Source organism: Magallana gigas, chromosome 6 (genome assembly GCF_963853765.1).
Source record: "Magallana gigas chromosome 6, xbMagGiga1.1, whole genome shotgun sequence".
NCBI lineage: Eukaryota > Metazoa > Mollusca > Bivalvia > Ostreida > Ostreidae > Magallana > Magallana gigas.
The window spans coordinates 45,958,564-45,984,637 of NC_088858.1; the positions used below are offsets into that span (position 1 = coordinate 45,958,564).

A 26,074-nucleotide genomic window follows, 5' to 3' on the forward strand; every position below is an offset into this window, starting at 1 on the left:
TTTGATTTCGTGCTCACCGTGCTGTCTGCTAATTTGATCGGGATCGAAAGCCAGTGACGTAGCCCGTTAGGCGGAGCTACTGTCGCCTACTTCCTGATTTGATCTGTCGATTGACGTGTTTTTTCACTTTGAAGTAGGCTGTGAATTAACACGGGCCGACGTTGGAACTTTTCTTGAACATGTCTCTTTATTACTGAGTGATATAACTCTTTACTCTTTGTTTATTTCATCCGCCATGGGTTTCATTTCTGGTATTGGACGGACGAAATTTTCAGCGTTGTTTTTGTCGAATGTCAGTCGGGGATTCAGTTTATTTTGTTTATTTGTCATTATTTCGTGTCAGCATACTAAGTGCACCTATTTGAATCAAATAGCCGTCCACATAGAAGGGGGAAGTCATATAGCAGACAGAATAGCTACAAAACATGGATATACAAATATGGGACAGGTATGTATTCCAATTATTGTAATTTGCCATACATATTATTGTTTATTAAGTTGGGACCAATAGCCCAAATGTGATATATAATAGCCTGTTTGGGATATAATATTCCAATTCTCAAATGGAATATAAATTTGGTAAAATTATTATTTTGCTAAAATTATGATAAATCTGCATTAGAATAGATGAAATATGCAAAACTTTTGGTAAACAGCTTTTTCTATACTGTTACAGAGATTGATCCCTAGGTATATCCTAAACTTCTTTAGGATCAATCTTGCAAACTCTAAGCTTATAGGAAAACTTGAAAACCAAAAGTTATTGCATTTGATAGGCATGAATGCAGATTTATACAAAAAATTACAAAATGAAAAATTTTCATTTTTTTTTTTTTGCACTTAAAATTTATATCCCATTTGGGATATTATATCCCAAATGGGCTATTATATCCCATTTGGGCAATTGGCCCCAACCAGTTTATTTCATAAAATATATCTTTTTGATAGTGGCCTTATATTCAACCACAGTAATTTTGTCCTAATAAAGAACTTATTTCAGGAAAATTTCCTGTACTATTTTATACAATATCTACCGTAGTTAAAAAGTGACACTCAGGAAGTACAGGAAATATGTACAATTATACAGGCTTGTTCTTTGTAGATGAAATTTAACTGTTTACCGGTAGTTATAAGTGTGGAGCATATGATGTACATGCTCCTATAGCCATCAATTTATTCTGTATCAAAAATTCCTGGTTGTTACAGACTTTTCTCCCTAAATTTGCACAGCTAGTGTATATCTTTGAAAGATCGACAGGAAGAAAGTACTTTTTAGAATAATGCATGTGTTTATATGGATCATAGATATCTGCGGAGATAACTCTATGGTTAATAGTGCTTGAGATGTTAACACAGTGCTGCATTCAATATTAAAAGTGTCCTCTTTCGTAATTTGCCTCATGCATGAACATTGCCTTTCTAAGTGTCAATTGATTCCAGGGTGGTGCTCTTCATTGTTATGTAATATTCTTGCAGTAAACAGTTTTAGTTTCTTTCTCCTAAACAAGTAACAGAGAATCTTGAATCTCAGATATATTTTATGAACTGGGTGCTGTGCATTTTCTTTGAGTTTTATTTAAGAGCATTTGTGATAAGATATACATGTACAATGTATTTATTATTTATTTTAATTTTTTTTTATAACTTCACTTTGCACAAATCTTAGTAATACATACACTTTTCTGATGGTAAATATAATAAAGGACAGGTGTCAGTTTAAGAGAACTAGGATTATTATATATCACTATTAGTGAAAGACTTAAGTGAATTACCATAAAATCAATAGTACTGCATGGTATTACTATTAGTGAGACTATCAAGATTTACAAATGTCCTATGGTGAACTTGTTGAGTATTAATGTATAAAATCCTGCATGACATTTATTGGATTGTTCTATCCAATTGGATTGTTGAAATCAATCAGTAGCAATTAACCGTACATTATTTCATAATGCTTGGTCAAAATTAACAGCAGCTGAAGCAGCAGTCTTCTCTTTTGTAAAATCTCTCTATGTTTTAACATATAGTATTGAAGATTTGAACTACAGTATACATGTGATATATTTACCAGTGTGTTTAAGAAAAGAAGAATTTTTAATGCAGAAAACAAAAACCCCAAATACATGAATAATTATTTTGTAATGTAGATATGTTTTGTATTATAAAAATTTATATTGCAATGTATGCAAATAAGGAAAATTAAAGTTAAGTTTGTCATGTTGATAATCAAGGAAGCCTTTGCCTGACTAAGATGAACTATCAACAACTGTAGGATCATTAGAAATCATGAATATTTCAACCCATTGAGCATGTTTTTGATAGAATATCAATCTTCCAATTTAAAAAGATTAAAAATATATGCATACAATTGTGTCCCTCAAAATCTGCAATACACATTTTACAAGTCATGATAAATTGAAAGTTGGTGAATCCAGTGGACTTGAATATTTGACTAAAGTGAACAATTAGTACTTGTATTGGCATTTTGTTTAGTTTTGATTGATGAATATTTAAGACAAACTCAAACTCTAAGCATTTGAACACCAGTGTAAAAAGATCAAGTTTAGAAACAAAATACTAATTTAACATAAATTGCATTTTCCACAGAAAACAGATTTTTTGCTAGTTTTTCGACATTGATAGATGTAGTTCCTTCACAGATTTGATGTTTGCAAACCATTGGTTCACCAAAGTTTAACTAAAGTGTACATTTTGTGCTGAATTTCTGAAAAATGAATTTCCACATATTATGAATTAATGACTCCAAGTCATATAAACCTAAAGATTCATTATCCAAAAAAATTGTCTATATTGGACCTAAAGAAATTAAATTACAGCATTAATTTGATTAGATCGATATTTGGAGTTTATGTATATGCAGCTCTTATCAATATGTGAAAGATCTTTAATAATATAAGACAATCTTGAACTCTAAGCATTTAAACACCTGTGTAGAAAAATGTAGCTATTAGCATTTTTAAGAAACTAAATACCGGTACTAATTTAACATTAATTGCATTTTCTTGGTTATACCGACACTGATAGATGAAGTTCCTTCAAAGATTTGATGTTTATGAACTATAGCTTCACAATTATATAACGAAGTGTACTTTTCGTGCTGTTCATTTCTGAAAGATGAATTTCCATTTTCCACTAATTATTAATTAATGACTCCAAGTCATATAAACTGCAGAATTCATTGTCAAAAAAAAATTGTTTTTCTGTTGGACCTAAAGAAGATTACAGCATGAATTTAATAAGATATTTAGAGTCTTATATGCATGCATATACATGTACAGCTTTTACGAATATATGCAAGATCTTCATATCATCTGAGATAGAATGAAGCATTAATATTTAATGAGATTAATATTAGCACTTTGAAGATCACAATTCTCAATAAATACCAGCATGTTGCCCAAATCATCATTTATTAATGTTTAGATATATACAAATAATATGTTCTTTTTTCATGAAATTTTCTATTTCTGTAACTATCTTCCTCTGTAGGATAGGTTACACGATGCATATTGCAAATCCCATTCTGGGAATAGGCTTATCTTATCAATGTGAGCCGGATTACAATGTCTATAATATACATTTACTTGTGTAATTCTTTCCCATTGCAACGTTGATGAAATTAACTTGAAACATTTGAGCCTATCAAAGCAAGAACAGCCTTAGTGGGCTGTTTTATTTGAAATTTTATCCAAAGGTTATCCAGACTTTCACGGATCATTTCCCATACTGTGATGCCTCACTGCCTCCCTAAGTGAGTTTTCTCTGATGCAGCTTAAAGCAGTCTGGGGTTGTGTCATGTTTCCCACGTAGCACTAGTAAAGTCAACACATTATGAAACGATACACCCAGACAGACAGTTTGTTAAAAATGTGTATTGCATGTTAATGAGTTTGTTTGATCTGGTAGATTTTGACTGATTTATCAATTAATGATTGTCAGAGCTGTGATTTGTGACCAAGCAATTATTCATTATTTTGGTTCTCCTCTTTAACAATTATAAAGCTGACATCTGTGATAAAAAGACTAAGACTAGTCATAATTAGCAGTGATTTTATTCAGAATCATTTATGTTACTGCAACTAGTCATTTTAGTAAATGTTACAGTAGTCCTCGGGAAATGACTTGGGACTTTCTGCACACCAGATAATGTGTTTTGATGATTACTTAATCAGAAAAGAAGTAAAATTATCATTAATTAGTAGTCAAGGCTGTCCCATATCTCCTTAAGCAAGCTCATGAATTTCCTGCATTTCAGACATGACCGATGAATAAAGCAGATAATATAGCAATCATTGTTAAGGAAATGCACCTCACATATTGAGTCATTACCTTCCACAAGGGGCCATAACTCTGTATAGACAGTATTTAAGTACATATTGTTAGGATTTGTATGGTGGCCCCATAAGATTGCCTTATGATGATTTGATGATCCCTATATGACTGGAGTGATTGACCCTTTTATGGCTGTTGTAGATCAAGTGAGGTCAATTGATGTAAAATCACAATGTATTGACAAGTTTTATGATGATTTGTCAGTACCATTGCTAATACACACAACTCATGTTGGATTGTTTAAGGTCACAGTCATAACATGTATGTAATCAAAATAAAGAATGTACTCTGTTAATGTCTGCAATATTATTTGTAGACCTCTCTCTCTCTCTCTCTCTCTCTCTCTCTCTCTCTCTCTCTCTCTCTCTCTCTCTTTGCTCACTCTGTCTCATTATTGTATTTATTCTGGATAAAAAAGTATGTTAAGAATTATACTTGGAATGACAAAATGACTTTAAAATTCACATTTCACATTGATTATTATAACAGAAAAATAATATTTTTCATTTTGTTTTAGATCAATAAAACTTAAGAAACCATTTCCCTTTTCTTAATAAATACTGTGGAATCATTAGAATTCGAGGTGGCTCAATTTTCGTGGTATTCGTGGGTACCTCTTACCCACGAATTTACATCCTCCACGAAAACTAATTATAAAAGATTTAGTTTTCCTTCTGAAACTGAAAACCGACGCATCCACGAAATTACGTCCCCACGAATAAGCAAAAATCCCACAATCCACGAAAATTGGCCCCCACAAAATTAAATGATTCCACAGTAAAAGGGAAATGGGGATTAAATGTACTCATAACTTTTCTGCAGTCTAAAATTATATCTGTAGATAGACCTTTTTAAAGATCAATTCAAGACTATTTGATCTGTTGATCTCTTGATACTGATTCCAAATATACATGTAATGTCATCTCTTGATTATCATAGTGATTCAGAAAATGATTGGGATGCTTTTACACATTCATGGGTAAAAAAGTTTTATTTCGATCATCATTAAAATGGTAAAAATACTGACACTACAGAATTGTTAGAGTAAACTCAAAATATTAGATATTTAATGTTGTATTTGACACTTGAGAACATTTATAAGATCAGGAATATTAATTCAATATTTTCAAAAAGGAAGTTTTACAGATAACTTCATTGTAATCTAATGTTGAATTGTATGTGAATACTGAGGATTATCTGAGAGGATAATCTGGTCAGGTACAGGTGTACTGAGTACATGTACATATACTAACTAATAAGTAGGTATTTACAATATACATGTACTGGTATGTAGTGAGGCAAGTAATGATTGTACATGTAGTACATGTTACATGTGTCAGCCCTTTCATCAGCACCCCCAGGAAATAATGCTTAATCATTGCTTCTCTTGCTACAGCCCTAGCTTACAAAATGTGACACATATTTTGTAATTGAACCTATTTGTGTTTTCTGTTTTTTGCAGATAGGAGATTTAAAAGACCATTATTTATTTCACCATCCCCGCATTAGTAAAAGATCTGCAAATCCAAGCCTGGAGCACCATCAACAGTTATCGAAGGAACCCGAGGTAAAGAAGGCGTTTTATCTACAGCATTGGCACATACTATCATTAACAATTTAGGGTTGTCATGCAGCCTGCATGTAGGCAGTTCAGAGGTTGTCAGAGGTTTTAAATCTTGTAACATATCTTTCTCTTTGAACACCAAGTATCAGGAATAGACAGTCAGCGTTCATCCATGATTAAGTTGTTCCTGATTTGTTGAAACCTTCAAGAAGTGTTATTATACCCCCCGCAAACGAAGTTTGGGGGGGTATATAGGAATCACCTTGTCCGTCTGTCCGTCCGTCTGTCCGTCAGTCTGTCCGTCCGTCCGTCCGTCCGTCTGTCTGTGCAATCGTGTCCGGTCCATATCTTTCTTATGGAGACACATTGGAAGTTCTTACTTCACACAAAGATTGCTTATGACCTAAGGGTGTGTCATGACCTTGACCCAAGGTCATTAAGGCAAGGTCAAGGTCACTGGCAGAAAAAATACAAAATTCGTGTCCCGCTCATATCTTTCTTATTGAGAAACATTGGAAGTTCTTACTTCATACAATGATTGCTTATGACCTAAGGGTGTGTCATGACCTAGACCCAAGGTCATTCGGGCAAGGTCAGGGTCACTGGCAGAAAAAATACAAAATTCGTGTCCGGCCCATATCTTTCGTATGGAGAAACATTGGAAGTTCTTACTTCACACAAAGATTGCTTATGACCTAAGGGTGTGTCATGACCTTGACCCAAGGTCATTAAGGCAAGGTCAAGGTCACTGGCAGAAAAAGTGCAAAATTTTTGTCCGTCCCATATCTTTCGTATGGAGAAACATTGGAAGTTCTTAATTCACAAAAAGATTGCTTATGACCTAAGGATGTGTCATGACCTTGACCCAAGGTCATTTGGGCAAGGTTGTTGGGGGGAAAAGTGCAAAATTCGTGTCCGGTCATTATCTTTCTTATGGAGAAGCATTGAATGTTCTAACTTAACACAAATATTGCTTAGGACCAAAGGGTGTGTCATGACTTTGACCCAAGGTCATTTGGGCAAGGTCAAGGTCACTGGCAGAAAAAGTGAAAAATTCGTGTCTGGTCATTATCTTTCTTATGGAGATGCATTGAATGTTCTTACTTCACACAAATATTGCTTATGACCAACAGTTTAAAAAAAATTGAGCAGTTGTTATTTAAAGAAATAGACGGTGAAATAGATTCATCCAATATTTTCTATAATTGGAAAAATACACGCATTATGATTTTTATCTTAGCGGGGGGTATCAATTGTGAGCTTGCTCACAGTACCTCTAGTTACATCTTACTACACTTGTATCAGCTAGTATCTTTGAGATCAGACATTACCGGTAACTCTCTGAAAAGGGATGGTAGCAAATAAATAAAGCAAAAAAGTCTCTCCCTCCATATCACTTGTATATGAATTTTGTTTGAAGAAATTCTATGCAACTATTTAGAGTTCTTTAAAATTTGGTTCAACATCATTACCAGTATTACATTTTATAACACAGCTGTTTTGCTCCTTTGTGAAATTATTAAAAAAACCACAATTTTTCTCCTGGGACACAATACATTTATTTTGATGGATTGATTTTTATTTTTCTAAATAGTTGTTGGTATAACATGTAGTGGATGAATTATATACTGAATGGCCATGAAACATTTATAAAAAGTATTGTGTGTGGAATCAATATATACCAGTACTGGTGGTTTCAGATAGGGGACAGTAACCCTTATTTCTTTTGAAATTTCAGATCCGATGGTTTGAACAACAGAGAGCAAAGAGCAGGGTGAAGAGAGATTTCAATGACTTCAATAACTTTAATGACCGCCTGTGGAGATCGCAGTGGTATCTGGTATGTATATTAATTGATCAGACATGTCAATGATAACAACCCATAGAACAGGTACCACAGATCACTGGAGTCAGTGTCCATCTGTAGACTGTGTAGTCAGGAACATAAACAGTAGTTTGATGTTGTTTCAACTGACAAAATGTGGTCGGTTTTATTTGCCCCCAGACACTTTGTAATGATGAAGGCGTAGGTCTCATAGCATTGAGGATCCTTGAAGTGTCCTAACACTGCAGTCGGTGACAAACACATTCTTCTGTAGATAGATAGGGTAAAATATTGTAAACTTGCAATCAGGATTCCTCCAAAACAATTTCCTGAACACTCTTTTTGACTAGCTGTTAATGAAGTCTGACAGTATACAAGATGCTTGGTTACACATGTACTATAAGTGTGGGCTGTAGGTGCATAGCCCCAGCAGGACAAACCACAGCTAATGTTTAACAGACAGATAAATTGATAGAAAGATGGGACAATTGACAGGCAAGACTCAAAGCATATTGGTATTTAAAAAAATGTGGCTGTCTTTTCAATTTTTTTTTACATCGTGTGCCCAGATTTTACACCTTCTAGTAAGACGTGCGAGAGAAAGATCTGTGTCGGGATTCCTTTTGATATTTTTTATTGTAAATTAATACAGTACTTTTATATGATGATTTTTTTTTATTGCAAATGTTAAGGTTAGGAATGATTAACAAAAAATTGAACAAATGTATCAGTATGATTTTGACTTTCCTTCACCAATCTGCCAAGTCATCACTTTCTAAAGCTGTCTATTCTCATTTAAAAAATTATGGCTAAGCCGAAAAGCATGAAGTTTCACATACAACCTAGAAACCCATCTTTGCCATGGTCATCATCGTATGTAAATTAGATCTGCCAGAATTGATACAGAAAAGATTCGCATTGATTGCCTGGCCTGTGTGCGTCCGTGTCTCCTCAATTAACAGTTGATGGAATAACCCTTATTTAGCACAATCTTATTCCCCGAGTCTCTGCGGGAAAACACCGATCTCAGCTGTAATCGTCCTCCAGAAATATTGTACAATTATTAGTAATTGTGATTGATTTATTAGCTTAAGTTACATTTCCTGGACTCAAGTTGAGCGTAGTATGAATCTAGCAGTAATTTGATTCAATTTGTATTTTTCTAAATAAATACTGTAATTTTCTAAATAATGGTATTAGTCACATTCTCTGATCGGAGTGGTTAATCTAGGTAATTATTAAAAGTACACGTAAGTTAGTGTGAATCCAAATAGTGATTTAAATAAATTCAAATTAAGTTGAATTTATTATTCAGCATTAAATGATTGAATACGTTTTTGAAAATTGAAGAAGGAAGGAAAAGCATTTTAAGCGGTATGAGCAATCAAGCAACCTGTGAATTAAACGAGTCATCTATCAGTGTGTCTTGATGTGCATGGCTAACTCTTCAAATACGTGTACCGTATATCATCTATATATACATTAATGATGCCTGCATTTAATTCATATTATATGTGTTCCTGATAACTTTCTGAGATTGCTTTTTCTCTTAATTATTAAGAATAACTTTATGCCTCTGTTAGTTCACAAAACTTTTATTCAAATGGTTTATAAATAAAATCGTAAACAGATTCAAAGAAGAGGATAGAAGGGTTAAATGGAAAAGGACAAAAGCGAAAAATCTATACAACAATTCATTAACTAGTAGTACATGTACATAAACCATGTTTGATTGTTGGGGAGGGGGGTTCTTATGTAGTTCTTGCTCTGTAGTAAATTTTCCCAACTTTTTCTTTTCCACAAGACCACCGTAGTCAGAAAGCATTAGTGTGACAGCAATTTATAAACAGCATAGTTGAAGCAATATCGTTATACTACCATTAATTACCGTAGTACTAATGAAGGACCAATTTTTATTTCAGTTTTTGAATAATTGATGTGATTTTCAATTTCAGAATGGAGGAGGCCACAGGGGAAACAGTGGTAACTACGATATGTCAGTCAAGGGGGCGTGGCAGATGGGGTACACAGGAAAGGGGGTGGTAGTCAGTATCCTTGACGACGGGATTGAGCGCACTCATGATGATCTGAAGGAAAATTATGTAAGTCTCTCAGAGAGAGAGAGAGAGAGAGAGAGAGAGAGAGAGAGAGAGAGAGAGATTTTCAAAGTAGAACTTAATACAATGTAATTAGCTTTGACATTATGGTTTCTCCAGAAAGGAAATGTAATGAAGTTAAACTAACTGATTGGTCTGCAGCCCTACAACTGAGTAGCATTTTGATATTGATGTAGGATAATTTCAGTCAGATGCATAATGCCTGGTGATTTATCTTTGTTAAGGGTAACCATGTCAAGAGAAAAGATGATATCTTGCTTCTGAAGAGAATTTTCTCCTTAGATTTATAAGCCCTTGATTTTCTGTTTTATGTCAAAAGTTAACACTGCATGCATAAAAAACAAAACCTTTAAAAGTCATGCATCTTGGCAGATAGTACTTCTAAAAGCCTTGACATCAACTTGTAATGTAAGATTCCTGTCTCAAGAACAATTAACATTTAAATTAAACTTAATGCATTAAAAACAAATTTGTGGACAAGAATTTAGATGAATCATGATACAACAGCACTAAAACGTTTGTCATTTCAGGATCCATATGCAAGTTATGATGTCAACAACCATGACCCAGATCCAATTCCTCGATACGACCCATCCAACGAAAATAGGTAAATTAATAAAACATGTAGAGTTTTCAATAACAACTTGAAGGACTTCTCATTTGCTCTGCTTATTTGTTCATCACTCGGAATTTTTTTGTGAAACCCGATGAGCTTGAATGTTTAGTTGTCTTTGATGAGAAATCTAGTGTCTATTATGTTTGAAACTCTTTAATAACTGCACATGCAGTGATTTATGTTCTGCTGTTTCATTAGTTGATCTGACAGTGATGGAAAAAATAAATGAAATAACAGACAGTATTGTATAGGGGAAAAAAGAATTCCTTGAAATTCCAAGTCCCCAATCCTTAAGTATGAATGTAACTGATAAAGATTAAATAGTTGTCAATCAATAAAAGATTAGTATCACTAGTGACGGCAATTGCAGACTAATTAAGGTTGCCTTATGCTCACACTTGAAAAACATTAGAAAAACTTTAAACGATAGATGTACATCCTAGCAAAAACCCCCTACATTCATAGGTTAACAGCCAATACATATTTTTATCTACTGCCTCTCGGCAATATGCACTCTTTACCCTTATCATTGACAACTATGAAACATTGCAAATCATGCTTCGTTTTTTTTTTGTCAGTATTCAAAGTTTCCCAAACCCACTTATCAATGAAATTAAGAGTGAAACATTTATTGGTATGCTTGTGATTGACAAATTTGTCACGTTTGTTTTAATTTATACCTTATGAAGTTTTTTAACCTTTAGTACATTAATTTATTCTCACATTTTTATACCAATTAACATTGTAAATTTATTTTTGGACATAGTGCTATAATAAAACTTTTTAAATATACCGGTATTATTTGCAGTATTTAATGTTTTCTACAACAATTAAGGGAGAACTGTCTATGTATTTTATTGATGATGTGTTACATTTGATAAATTACTGTCATAAACCCCCTAAACCTGAGAATGTTCCCTCACATTTGGTTATTTACTGTATCAAAATGTGTTTTTTATTATTGTATGATTGAAAATATTAGATATACATGTATTTTTTTATTGTATACTGGTATGTATCCAAACCCCAGTGGATTATAGTTTGGTTGATTGACAGTTGTAATTAACTTATTCTTTTCGTTGTACACTGTGACTTTTTCATTTTGCATGTTTATGTGCTACATATTGGTCCATCAAGATATATACCGGTACATGAAACTTACCAGATAGTTATATTTTGCACAGAGACATAGGGAAAATGTAATGTTTTATACATCCAAGGTTTGGTAATTTTGTTCTGTAAATTCTGTTTGTATTTGTATATAGACATGGAACACGTTGTGCTGGGGAGGTAGCAGCAAAAGCCAACAATAACAAATGTGTGGTGGGGGCAGCTTACAACTCCAGGATAGGGGGTGAGTACACTAAGGAGAATAGCCCTTGGCTTTCATCAGATAATTATCACATTACCTTCTGTATGTTGTGTAGTTCATGATCAGTTACTATGTTTGAAATAGAGAAATTGACTCGTGTCAAATTAATGCTGATTTAGATCAAATACTTAGGTCATTTGTACATGTATATGTGAAAGGCTACCAATCTTTCTTCATAGCGGAGAATAACCTGTACATATAAATATAGCTACAATATGTATAGATATAGAGATACATCAAGTAGGTTTTGAGTGGCAGTATGCCCCATCTGTCTGCTCTTTGAATGCCCTGAGTTATTTTGAATGATGGTTTTATTGTATCTACAAAGTATAAGACATCAGCTTTATATTTCTGTCATCAGCACGATAATCACAAATATTTCTCTGAACTCTCAGATACTCTCTGTCCCGAGTGACAGCTATATGCAGTTGGAGTGATGTGAATAGAAATGGGGGCCATATTGCTTGTACAGAAACTTTATTGCTCTCTCCCATTAGATGTTAATAGTGACATTAAACGGATAGTAATTCGTTGAATATGAAATTAAACTGGTGCACTTTACTGCAGAATATTGTAAAGCCTTAGAAGACTTTTTTAACGCATGTTAGCTTAGTGTCGACGCCGTGACATTAATTCTCTGTCCATCATCTACTGAATCAATATCATACCAACGAGAAAAGGAAATGAGTTTTACGAGGCGTGCTGCAAAGAGCTGTTGTTTAGTAGCCAACTGTGTGTCATTTTGTCAGGTATTGCGTGGCAAAAATTTACTGGCATTTGTGATGGAAGTTTCAAACTTCAGATTGAAAATGACTGTTTATGACAGAAATATTGCAGACTCTGTCAAGGTTAGGAACAGAATTGCAGATTGGGTTGTATCTTTGGAGGTTTATTTGATATAATGTCATACAACACCTAATTGGTTCAAGGAAAATTATATGACATATGAAAATATGAACTATGAATCACCAAGAATCAGATGAAGGAGACTTCGGCACACAAATTTTTAAGTACTGTTGAATCATAAGAATTTATCATGGCTCAATTTTCATGGATTTTATGGGGTACTCCTCCTCCAGAAATGAACACACCTAATAATTTATAAAACAAGGTCATTTTTCTCTTTATGGCGCTACATAATCCCCAAAAAAACACGTCCAAATGAACCTAAAAAAAAATTGACAATCCTTGAGAATTGTTCTAGTAAATGAATTAAAATATAGATTTCAAAATATTTATATATATATATATATATATATATATATATATTGATTAACTGTTTATGAAAATTTATTTGTTTGTATTTTAAAAAGTGTGAAGGAAGAAGGAAAATGTGCATATGGTGTATGAATCTTAAGTACATGCACATAATAATACAACTACTACTAGAAGGATTTGTCATTTTGAATTAGGAAAATTTCCATGTCCACTTTGGTGAACATATTTTATGCTCCAGGGAAGTGTAAAGTGGATAAAAAGAGATTTAAAAAACATTTTCTTTAAATTCTGGAAAAGGAAGTGATTATGTCTACAGAGTATTTAATTTTTAGACTTGATCAACAGCAAACAAAAGCTGAGGTTGCATTTAAAGTACTGTGTTTATGGCAGCTCTTTCTAAAGTATTTCTAAAGGAAAACTCCTCTATAGTTCTTTTCATGCTTAGAATGAGACAGAACTTAAGATTTTCCTTTGAAGAGAGGGAGTAGGGAGTAGATGGATCATAAATATCTTGATTAGAAAGTTATTGATTTTCTTTTATTGATAAACAGTGCAGTACAGGCATGCAGAATGGACCAAATGTGAAACCTGATTGGGTTTTTTTTTTTCAACCTTCCAAGAAAATATTTAATGTTGACATTGTCTACTACATCTACTTGCATTGACATTTATTTTTAAGCTTGAAAAGACTTAAAAATGTGTAAAAATTCCCACATGGCCCCAGAATACTTTTGCCTCAAACAAAACAGATTTTATCACCTTTCGTGCACCTGCATCTGTTGGATGTTCAGTCTTGTTTCTTTTTTTCCTGTTTTATTTGTTATCATGCTTTTATGTTAATTATGCATACAGGTGTTCGGATGTTAGACGGAGATGTGTCTGATGCAGTGGAGGCTGCCTCCCTGAGCTTTAACAGAACCCACATTGACATCTACTCGGCCTCCTGGGGGCCAGATGATGACGGTCGGGTGGTGGACGGGCCGGGCCCCCTGGCCAAGAAAGCCTTCATCACCGGCATAGAACAAGTTAGCTTACCTTGTATGCTCTGTAATGCACATGTAAAAGAAAGGCATCCTAAAATTACTGTGACATAAATGAAAAACATTATGAATTGTTTAGGTAACATTTATTGTACATGTAGTATGTTCATATGGGACAAAATTCTTGGGAAAATAATGCAATCCAAATTTTCTGTAAATATGGACACCTACACATTATGTTGTACAAAGTTTCTAGAAATTCTTTTCTCAGACTGAAGTTTTAAAGGTGTTGCATTGCAAGTCTATTGAAAGTAGTAGTTGTGCAATATTCTTATTGGAAATATAAATGAAACAAAATCATGAACATCATTTTATTGATAGTTATTATTCATACACATGTAAAATAGTACATGTTGCACTATTGTTGAGATGAATGTTTGTGTTGACTTTCTGTAGGGTCGAGGCGGGAAGGGTAACATCTTTGTGTGGGCCTCGGGTAATGGAGGCAGTGCCTTTGACAGCTGTAACTGTGATGGATACACCAACAGTATCTATACCCTGTCCATCAGCAGTACATCGGAGCACGGCCGTAAACCGTGGTACCTGGAGGAGTGCTCCTCCACCCTCGCCACCACATACAGCAGCGGCGCCTACAACGAAAAACAAATCGTAAGCCGCTTTTAACTCCAAATAGTAAATCCAATAGTGCTTCTCTGTTGTGTCATTGGAATCTTATCTTTCTGCAGTGTATGTATTTGTTCAGAGAGAGAGAGAAAGAGAGAGAGAGAATACATCATGAAGAAATTTTAAAAGGTGCTTGTTCAACAATTAAGAAAATTTATACATTGGTGATGCATTGGGAGAGAAAGAGAGAGAGATCAAGATCGTAAAGTAAAATGTTAGCACAGGTTTTACCTTAATCAATACTGTGTTGCATACTGCACCTGTTGGATTTTCTGCTTGCTATTAATGCATGAACATGTGTGCCATGTTTTGTACACTAATGTGTAACTTCTATTTTTGCCAAATAATGGCATTTGCTGCAGCTACAGAAATATTAAGTAGACATAAGTTTAGTTCTTTTTAAGCGTGAAATATTGAAAATTAGAAATTGAAATGAATAAAAAATTGTGATTTTAAATAAGAGGAAAGTATCTATGTATTAGGAGAAATGAGACTTAAATGTTTTAATTATGCTTTGCTAACTACTGGCACATGAAATTTAATTATTGCCACTTGCCAGTGAGATAAGAATTACCATATAAAGTATCTTCTCTTGTGTTGTTTCTTTTTTTTTTTTATTTTGACCTATCTTTTTTATCCGTATGTAAACTAGGCTTATATTACAGTTATAATTAATCCCTTTTGCAATAAATACCGGTAAGCAATATACATTTGAAATGTGATATTTGTAGGTTCATGTAAAGCAAATACATATAATCATATTAAAAGCTATCACCCACTAGAAGCTAATCATATTGATGCTGGTCATCAGAAATTAAGTGCCATATTAACACCACAAAACTATTGATTTTTATATTAAATCTAGATAGCATTGCAATTGGTTGATGTGCCAACATTTCTTTTACGTGATGTCGCATCATGATTTATATTATTGCATTTACTTTTACATTAGTTCATTGAGGTGCCTGGAAACAGTACAAAAAGAATTGTTACAAAATCACAATGTATTCAGTATTAAAATGGTACTTAGAGAGGTCATTCAGCAAACCCCTTGAGACTTAAAGATTTAAAATGTAGAACGCGTACTGGTGGTACATTTAAACAATTGGCAGGCTGATGCATTACATGCTCTGATAATATACAGATAATGCAACCATTCTATTTCAATACAATTTTTTTCCTACCTTCATGAGGAGGAATAACTAGGCTTATATTTAGTAGTATGTATTCCTGATGTTATTTATAAGAAGTACATGTACATTTTGTCCTGATATTTCTGATATCAATGTGTCCTGATATTGCTGATTTCCCACATCTTGCTGTTCCAGATAACGACAGATCTCCACAACCAGTGCACCAGTAGCCACACGGGGACCTCCGCCTCTGCACCACTAGCGGCGGGGCTAGTGGCCCTGCTCCTAGAGGCCAAGTAAGATAACCTCACATTCTGATAGAAAGGAAAATTTAGATAAATTGGGGGGGGGGGGGGGGTCTCTGACAGTTTGATGTTAGTAACAAACTGTGTGTCATTTTGTAAGATATAGCATCAGCATGGCAAAAATGTACTTGCATCGACATCTCTTTTATTTTAAGAAAGACAAATGCAAATACAGTCTTTAGTGGCCACTGTTTTAGGATACAGACAAAAAACAACATCAAGTCATGCATAGAAAAATAAGATTTTAGTTTTTAAAGAAATTTTTAGTGACTGCTTTCAGATATTAGAAATGATCATTTCTTTTGATAGTCCATCCTTGACCTGGAGAGATGTTCAGTATATAACCTTGTTGACCTCTAACCCTGAACCAATGGAGGACGGAATGTGGACTACTAATGGCAAAAACAGGAAAGGTCAGCCTCATCTATGACTTAATGATTTTGATTCAATGAAGAAAGAATTTGTAAAGCTTATCTGATTGATCTGTTTATGACTTAACCATTTTGATACAGTAAAGAAGGACTATGTTAGTATTAAGTTGTAAAACCGTACATAATTTTAGCATAATGCTGCTGAAAGGGATAATAGGCTAAACAAACTAATTCTGTTTCCAGTGAGCTTAAGGTATGGTTACGGACTGATGAATGCTACAGCTATGGTAGACTATGGACTACGATGGACCAATCTTCCACCAAAACACATCTGTACAATTCTGAATGGGGACAACAATGTGTAAGCTTATCATACAATGTAACAGATAGCAGTTAAAAGCAGATATTTTTTTATAAGTTCAGCTGTTAAAAATGGGTTGCTTTTCTCTTTATGATTATTCATTCATTTATAGATATATACTGTGGAATCATTAGAATTCGTGGTGGCTCAATTTTCATCGTATTCATGGGTAGCTTACCGCTCTCACCCACGAATTTAGATCCTCGATGAAAACCACTTATGAAAGTTTTAGTTTTCCTACTGAAACTAAAAACCGACCTATCTATGAAACTACATCACCACGAATAAACAAAAAACCTACAATCCACAATAATTGGCCCCCACGAAATCAGTTGATACCACAGTAGTTTGTATCTCAACAGTAATGTCTTTCACAGCAAATTTTACTTTGCGTACAGTTTTAGATATTATATTTTTAAATTCCTCATGTAAAAGGAAGAAAGCTATGTTTTTTGTTAAATGTACAAATTATACATTTTGTTTGATAATTACATAATACTATTTTACCAAAAGTTTAATCACATACATGTATGCCACTGGTTTGTTATGAGTTATATTGATCAGAAGTTCTTTTTATTTAAATATATGTATCTGATTTTTATAGAAATTTGATGGGGACACCATATTCAAGCTCAGTCAATACTGATGGGTGCCAAGGCACAGCAAATGAAGTCAATTACCTAGAACATGTCCAGGCCAAGTTAACCCTGACATACTATCGCCGTGGTAACCTGGTCATCCACCTGACCTCACCCAGTGGCACCAGATCAACCTTACTCCCTAAGCGACCCTCGGACATGAACAAAGGGGGCTTCAACCAGTGGGCTTTTCTGTCGGTCCACTTTTGGGAGGAGAATCCCAGGGGGACCTGGAAATTGGAGATCGAGGATCAGCACCCAGCCTCTAGCTGGCCGAGACCCCCCAACGGGGCCAAAGGTATGGTGTTAAGACCAAGCTAAAGTAAATACTCTGAGTGGGAATGGGCAATACTAGATTCTTTATCATAAATTATCTGTAATATCTGCAGACAGTGTAGGTAATTACATGTATATTTATGGATACAAATCAATTACTTTGCGTACATATTCCATAAAGTGAACCATTGAAATAAAAAATTTTTTATAGATATAAAAATGAATTTTAAGAGATTAATGTACATATGAACCTTATAGGAACGCTTGTATCCTGGTCATTGATTCTGCATGGAACAAAGGACTATCCGATCCAGCTGAAGCAGTCGGATTCTAATACTCAACCGGAGGTGACGGAAACACCAGTCTTCACAGGAACTACACTCCCCCCTGTAAGTCAGAAGTCAGCCTACTGGGAAAACTTCTCTAGATTTCATCTAAAAGAGATTGTTATTAAATTAAAAGAAGGGAATTGAAACACACATTTCCTTTCAAAGTATTTAGGAAATACAAAAGCAATTGTGTCTAACATGAATTTTACATGAAATAAAATTGCAACAATGTTTTAACTTAATGTGAAATTCATGTTTTAAGTGAGATTTTCTTGATGCCCTTTTCATGTGACTTTTACAAAAGGCACAAATGGCTGAGTATTTGGTCTACATTTACTGTACATGTGGTTTTTAGAAATGTGACGATGAGTGTGTAGACACGTGTACAGGAAGTCGGCCGGAGGATTGCAGACTCTGTAAAAATCTACGGATGGGGGACGCTGGGTAAGTTGTCAGTCAGGTCTAAACTGTGAAGAAAGATAAAAACACTGTATGTTTTATCAAAAGATTGAAAGTTATTTTACTTTAATTTAAATTGTATCAAAAATTTCTTAGACTATAGATTGTTATAAAATATATATATTTTTAGGACATCATCATTCTGCCATCTAACATCAGTGATCAAAATTTCTTTTATCAAATGTTCTTCATTGAATGATGATTGTTGTATTTTATGGATCTTGTAGAAATTGCTTTTAATTAGCTTAGTAAGAAGTATGTACTATAGTTGTTGAAATATTTAAAACTGATGTCAAACATTCTACATTTGTATTTTACATGTGTTAATTGAATGACAACAAAAATTTTCAGTGCTTGTGTGAAGGAGTGTCCCCATGGAACCATGGAGTTCGAGAGGAAGTGTCTTCCATGTGACCCCAAGTGTCAGAACTGTACATCTAAGTATGGCTATCGCTCTCACTGTTACGCATGCCGGGACGGGTACTTCCTGTTACCGGAGGAAGGAAAATGTTCAGTGGAATGTCCTGAAGGATATTTCTTAGGTATTCATCCAGTCTGTCTCTTTGGCTCTCTCTCTCTCTCTCTCTCTCTCTCTCTCTCTCTCTCTGTTTCTGTGATTGTAAAAACTAACATTTTTAAAAACTTTTACAGAGAGTTCAGGTCATAGAATCTGCCAGAAGTGTAACAACATGTGTGAGACATGCGAGGAGAATCAGGACAAGTGTTCCAGCTGTCCCAAGACCCTGACCCTCCTGTCCAACAAGTGCTACCTCCCCGAGAACGTCTGCTCCAAGGGTTACTACAGGTTCAGGAAGCAGTGTGTCAAGTGTGACGAAAACTGCCTACAGTGTCAGGACAATGACAAATGTGTTCTCTGTGATCCAGGAAGGTAGGCAGTAACTGACCAGTCTCTTGAAATAGTCACTATAAATGTATGTAGACCATTTTTAAAGCAAGAGAACAACATTATGATAATGCCTTCTGCAGTGTCATTGTTTATATGTTGAGCACCAATTTTTGTGGATTTTGTTGTTGAGTCAGTTCTTGAAATTGATTGTTCATCAAAGTAAAAAAGATGATAAAATCCATACTGCTTAAAATATTGTGATTTTTTCCTAAAATTTTTAAAAACTGATATCCATTAATATTTATGAAACCAATATAACAATCGTATTGCTTTTATAGTTTTCATTTAAAAAACAAAGTTTTGTATTTTTACACATTCTGCACTTAGTTTGCTCTATCACTACTAATTGCAGCAAAATCTAGGCAGTTAGCAGTTCATCATTTTTTCTTTGTTACAGCTATTTTCATAATGGTAAATGTCTCCCAAACTGTCCCAATGGATTTTTACCATATGTTGTTAAGATGGACCAATCAACATCTCATACAGAGTGCCACGCCTGTCAACATGGTAATTAGTTCATAGCTGTAATTCACTAAAAAAAACCCATTTAGTAGTCAGCCAGTTTATGTGTGTTTTTATTTGTACTTACTGCATAAGCAATGAACAAGAAAAAACTGACACTTATAGATATATGAAAGGAATGTTGAATGCCCTATAGAAAATGAACAGTGTACACTGAAACACAGAGTGTACAAAATTGTAAAAGACATATCTCACATGTACAAAGAGTTTTCTTGACAATAAGATTATTTTATATATTTATATATATTTTTATATTTATATTTTTATAAATATATTTCTATATTTTTATTTTTATAACATTATTTTTATTTTTAAGATAATTATTCTTTAGACATATATCTCCATCTTGTTTTTATCACATATCATACCATTTTGTGTTTCTTAATACATGTACAAACAATGAATTAAATTGTATATGTATTTCATTTTATATATGGATTGTTTTATGCTTTACATACACATGCTCTGTTTCTCTGTTACATGCATGCATCATTTGCTTCCAGGGAATTGTAACAACTGCATTGGTGACTTTTTGAAGCGAGAGGGCACCTGCCATCAGCAGAGCTCTTGCTTCAGAGAACAGTATTATGATTTCATCAATATGGTACGTACACATACAGTTAAACAGGATTACAATAAAGACCAGGGATAAGCTGAGCAATTTTGATTTGTTATCAACATAAATTGTTTTATCCAAAGACAGTACATAAATATCTAAAGACAGTTTTAAGATTTGGAGAATGAAACTGACTTTGCTGCGAATTTGTTAAAATGTTTTGATACTGTAACCATATTTTACTGTAGCTGAATTTGAAATTTTTCTGATTACCGTATTAAATACCTGTGAATTGTCCTATGATCTATGTATTGTAATAAATGCTTTTAATAGGAGTGCCGAAATTGTCATTACCGATGCAAGACCTGTTATGGGCCTGGATCACATGAATGTTTGTCCTGTGAGCCGCCGTATGCCTATCACTCTTATCTACAAACCTGTGTTATGTGCTGTAAAGACAACGAAAAGGAGGGGTCATGCTGCAAGTGTGACGGTCACGGTAAGTAGCTCTACAGTATCCAAGAATGGCACTAACTGGAGAGAATGTTGAATAGCTGAACACGTAATATCCTAGTAAATATACAGTAATAAAGTCACGACAAATATACAAATATCACTCTCACGTATTTGTATGCAAACTCACCAAATACTTGTATAGAGTTTGGTAGATTTTAATAACTTGATTGAAATCTAGTTGTGGTTTTGTGCGTTAACATAAACTAACACAGCTTATAAGATATTGCATTAAGCTGTTAAATTTGGCTGACTAATGAATTTTGGGGACGAAAAGGGTTTCAGCAGCATATTTAAACAACCCTTGCTTGACTAGTGGGACACGAAGCGGTTAAGTAACTATTTATGCTTTTAGGCATGTGCATTCTACCCCAGACCAAATCAGCAATGGCGCTACAGTCGGGGATGCTGGTGACCGTGCTAGTGGGTCTATGCTCCGTTCTCATTGTCCTCGTTGTGTTGGTCGTCGTTTACATGGTCCTCAAAAAATCGAGCTGGTGGTCTAGAGGAAATGAGAGTGAGAAAGGCATACATTACAGTCCATTGCTGCAGGAGGACCTTTAGATGCGGCAGGGTAGGTGATTATTTAAAAACACTGTATTTTATCCTTATTTACTTTGGTACTACTTAATATTTAAATGGGCAACAAGAATCATTCTTTTGATACAAATTTCTTATCTACAGAGGTTGGTAATACAAAGGATTTATTGATTTTTAAAGTGACACAGTGACTCAGAAGTTTTTTTTTACTTTTTGATTATGACAACAGAAATAAGAAAAAAAATATAAAAAAAACAAAACATTATCATACAGAAAATTTTGCGCTTTCCAAGTCTTCACATATCAGTTAAGTCATTGAAAATTAACCAGAATTATACATGTAAACAAACTAAGCAGAGTTGGACATTGATTTGAGTGTCACACAATTGCAATTGCTGTCTAAAAATAGGTACAGTGGTATTGACACAATGAGAAAAGAATTGGAATTTGAAGTTCTTCGAAGTCTATAGTAAAAAATATGCATTCATAGAGGGTACATCTTAATAAATGTACAAATAATATTAGTTCTTGAAAACGTCTGGTGTCACTAAGAGCCTGCTTGCTCATACTCTATGCTGTGCTGCAGTACTTGCATTCCTTTACCCTTGTGTGACTATGAAGTGGAAGGAAACTCAATATTCACGTGTTGGGCCAATGAATAATTCTTTGTTTGCTTTTTAACCGGATTTATTTACTTTTAAACACTGTAATTTTCAAAAACTTCATCCTTTCATATGAGATATAAAATATTTGGAAATCATATAAAGCTTTGATATATGGTAAATCATGTAAGACTTTGTAAGTGTCAATTGCATCTGTCTTTTATGAAATATCAATGATGCATTTCTTTTCATGATTCCGCAATTTTCTCAGTATTTATCTATGTTGTCTTTCCTTTTTATAGCAATCTCTGAGAGTCCCCAGGTAAACGATAATCATCAGCAGATTAACAAGAGAGAGAAAGGGCAGCACATTCCAGTTGTACTCATGTAGTACAAACATGCGCAGTCTCCATTATTAATACCACTCTTAAGGATCACTAAGGATCACAACATCCAAACCAAGGGAGAGAACTCCTTATGATTTAGATTTGAGTTGTTATATGCAATGTTATGTTCATCTTCATTTGTTTTTCCCTTCATTCTTCTTTCTATCATGTTCTACAAATTATTTTGATAGATTATTGTTATCATGTTTCAAACACGTGTGTGTGCTGGTCACCGACCAATTCATTTACAGATTCTTGTGAGTTTTGTGACGTGTACAGAGTAGGCTGGACTAACTTGTGATTACTGTTGAGTTTTAGAATGGAATTATTTTAGATTGGTTACACTGGCTTGCTTTAACAGTTCTGAGATTGTTCTTAATTTATTAAAAATATTGTCAAAAGGAAGATGTAGACTTAATACAGTGGGATAGAAATACATGTGATGTACATATAGCACATAGTTCTTCCTCTTAATTCCTCCCTCTGCCCTTGTAACTGACCCTGATTACCTTTTTCAGCCCCTCAGGAGTTACCCTTTAACAGATTTTGTATCAACCTGGACAGTATTCATAAAATTGCAAGAAATATGTTAACATTTATTTGGTTTTCTAAGCTTGATCACTAGCGTAGTTTTTGTGTGAGGTACAACTAGATTATGTTCGACCCCTCTCCACCGTAAAGCTTTTAGTTTACATTACGGGGTCATTGCCAGGTGTCTGCTGACCTGAAATACACATGCTCAAGCTCCGCAAGGTGATATGTATATTTTTTTACACTGTCGAAAGACTCTAATGTTTGTGCTGAACTGACATCACCGTTGGCAATTAATTGGACTAAATTGATGTTTAAAGAAAAAAAGGATGAAACAGATGCTAACTAGAAAGTTACAATCAATTTAGTCCAAGATTTGTTATGGACTATATATCTGTGATACCTGTGTTTATACAGATTAAGAAATTTAAGTTTGTTTATGAATTTGTATTATGTTGATGAGTTCAAAACAGCGTGTCTTTCCTTATGAAGACTAACCAGGGTATGCATCATCATGCATGCACATGTATTAAACAAATAAATTTGGTTATATATGAATGCATAAATTGTATATGATTGTTTTATAAAATGCTGATTTTGTAATATAAATTTGGTATTAATTTGAAAGGAAACTATTTAGGAGTGAACAAAAATTAATGGTAACTGAATAGTTACAGAGTTAGGCCATAGCCAGATTTATGGAGTGTTGATATTTTTCAAGCATACATGTATAATATATGTGAAGTTTTTTGCTGTCATAGAAATATGAATTGATTTATCATAGAGTTTTTATGTGAAGTTTAATACATGTATTAATAATGACATTTATTGTTTTTCTCATTTCTCAGTTATTATTTTTCATCACTGCATGCCTTTATCACCATGTATCTTGCAAAAAAAGGGGATATCAAACATTTGAAGCCATTTGATCCCCAATATTTTTGTCATTAGAATGTTTTTTTGATGAAATGTTTCATTTAAAAAACTAGAATTTGACATTCATATTAATTTGTTTGCATGGAGATTGAATGTTAGAATGCATGAATGAAAAAACAATAACTTATGTAGAGCATGCCATTAATTTCCAGAGATATGCATTTTGTTTAAAGAAAAAAGGGGAAGTACATGTACATGTACAAATGTATTAGTATTTGATGACAGAAAAGTTATCCTGTAAATGATACATCGAAGAAGTTTCTGCATAATATAGGGCGGTGAAAACTCATTTGAAAGTAGGTCAGACATTGGATGTGTAAAAATTCAAAGGAAATTTTACAGTGAAAGATATTTGTTGGTTAATGATTTATAATTTCATGCCTTAAGAAGGAAGAACAAATACAGTTTAAATATTTTAACTGTTTTGCTTTTTATCTGGGATTCTTGATATCTAATTGGCATTCATATTATGTATTTCCTTGGGTAAAACAGTTAAACTTGTGTGCACAATAACACAGTTATTAATGATGAGTTTATGTAGGGAACTCTGCCTCTTTTTTGTCTGACCTTTGGCTGTGATTTTCCTTTTCAGCCAGGTGTTTGGTTAGAAGGCGGATATTTTTACCAACTCCCTGGCATTACCTCTACCCAGGATACCCCAACTGATCTCAAACTGAGGCTTAATACTGTTCTTGTCTAGTCTAGAACTTCTTTGCTGTAACATTTTTTAACACAATGCCATTGTAGTATTTGCATTTCATAATAAGTTTGTAATTCTTAATTTGTAAGATTTATTTTGCAAGTTTACTCAGTTTATTCAGCATGATGTTGAACTTTTATGTAGTTCGAAAATCGGGTAAGAAATGCATCTGGACTTTTTTTCAGACACACAGAATTTGTACATTCTTCAATAATTTTCCATTTTGGTTTAGACTCTCTATTGGCATTTGCTTGTGTGTGTGCGGAAGTTTATATAGAGTGCTAGAGTGTTATTTAGAGAAATCCATTTTGTTCATTTTTTTTGTGTGCCAATTTGCATGGACGTTGCTGCAGAATTTATGAAACAAAATTTCAGAGAAAGAAAGAAAATGCAGAAAAGAACTTAAACCAGTAAAAACTTTAGGAAATAAATGGAGTTGTCTTTCTTGATTTTTTTAATGCTATGAACAGCATATTTTCAAATAAAATTTTTTTTTGCATAAATTGTTTATTATGTCATTATAAGTCTCCAGGGTCTGTCTAAAGACCTTTTACACATTTAACTCCAACTGTTGATTTTTGTTGAGAATTTTTTTTCTTATATTTTGATGTTGTACTTGAACGGCTTCTTTGACACATTTTTTCATGCATGTTTTTAAACATGAATATTATGTATACGAGTTACAAAATGGAATAAACAAAAAGCAGTGGGTCAGATTTCTGTGGTTTTCTTTAGAAGGAATGTAAAGTACATATTGTATCAGTATCAGTATCAAGAAATCAAGTAGATATTTTTGGTGGTTAGAATATATGCTAATAATTATTTTTTTTTAAGTGATTTGACATCACTGATTTAAGGTGGCTCACTACACCTTGAAATAGTTGATCAAATCAGCAGTAAATTACTTGATTATGAAAAAATAACATGATGCATATTTTGGATTAAAAAGAGATGATTTTCATAAAATCATTTATTTAATATGAAAAAAGCCCAAGGCAGAGCCTTGTGATCTGTGGTTTACAACACTGATACTTTAACCACAGAGCTATGGTGATGTTCATGCAAACGATTATAACAAAACGTTTGAATCACCATCTTGTAACATGTCTTAAAAAGTATAAGTCTTCGTAAAATGAGCCACCTAAACAGTTATATTTTTCTTTTATCAAGAATAGAAAGGTTGTTTAATTAGAACCATGCCGAAAAAGATTCCGACTTATAGTACAACAAAAGAAATCTCGATTCATTTAATTGGCCTTACAACTATGGCCATCACTTGT

The 26,074-nt window shown here is 33.7% G+C and overlaps 1 protein-coding gene across 2 annotated transcripts; it reads left to right on the plus strand.

Annotated features, from left to right (window-relative positions):
- Nucleotides 1-82: 82 nt before the first annotated feature.
- On the plus strand, nucleotides 83-25,510 carry LOC105346967 (furin-like protease kpc-1). 2 transcript variants are annotated; one of them, XM_011455789.4, is made up of 21 exons: nucleotides 83-448; nucleotides 5,816-5,920; nucleotides 7,656-7,757; nucleotides 9,698-9,844; nucleotides 10,390-10,466; nucleotides 11,741-11,829; nucleotides 13,918-14,090; nucleotides 14,502-14,714; nucleotides 16,058-16,158; nucleotides 16,477-16,580; nucleotides 16,782-16,899; nucleotides 17,504-17,835; nucleotides 18,072-18,202; nucleotides 18,498-18,586; nucleotides 18,953-19,143; nucleotides 19,253-19,490; nucleotides 19,906-20,015; nucleotides 20,534-20,634; nucleotides 20,920-21,085; nucleotides 21,455-21,673; nucleotides 22,544-25,510. In XM_011455789.4, exons 1-20 carry the CDS (start codon nucleotides 236-238, stop codon nucleotides 21,661-21,663), a joined length of 3,009 nt encoding a protein of 1,002 aa, XP_011454091.3. In that variant the 5' UTR covers nucleotides 83-235; the 3' UTR covers nucleotides 21,664-21,673; nucleotides 22,544-25,510. The 2 variants fall into 2 exon arrangements, with proteins under 2 accessions (XP_011454091.3, XP_011454092.3); XM_011455790.4 differs by lacking the exon at nucleotides 21,455-21,673 and having other exon boundaries at nucleotides 24,687-25,510.
- Nucleotides 25,511-26,074: the final 564 nt, after the last annotated feature.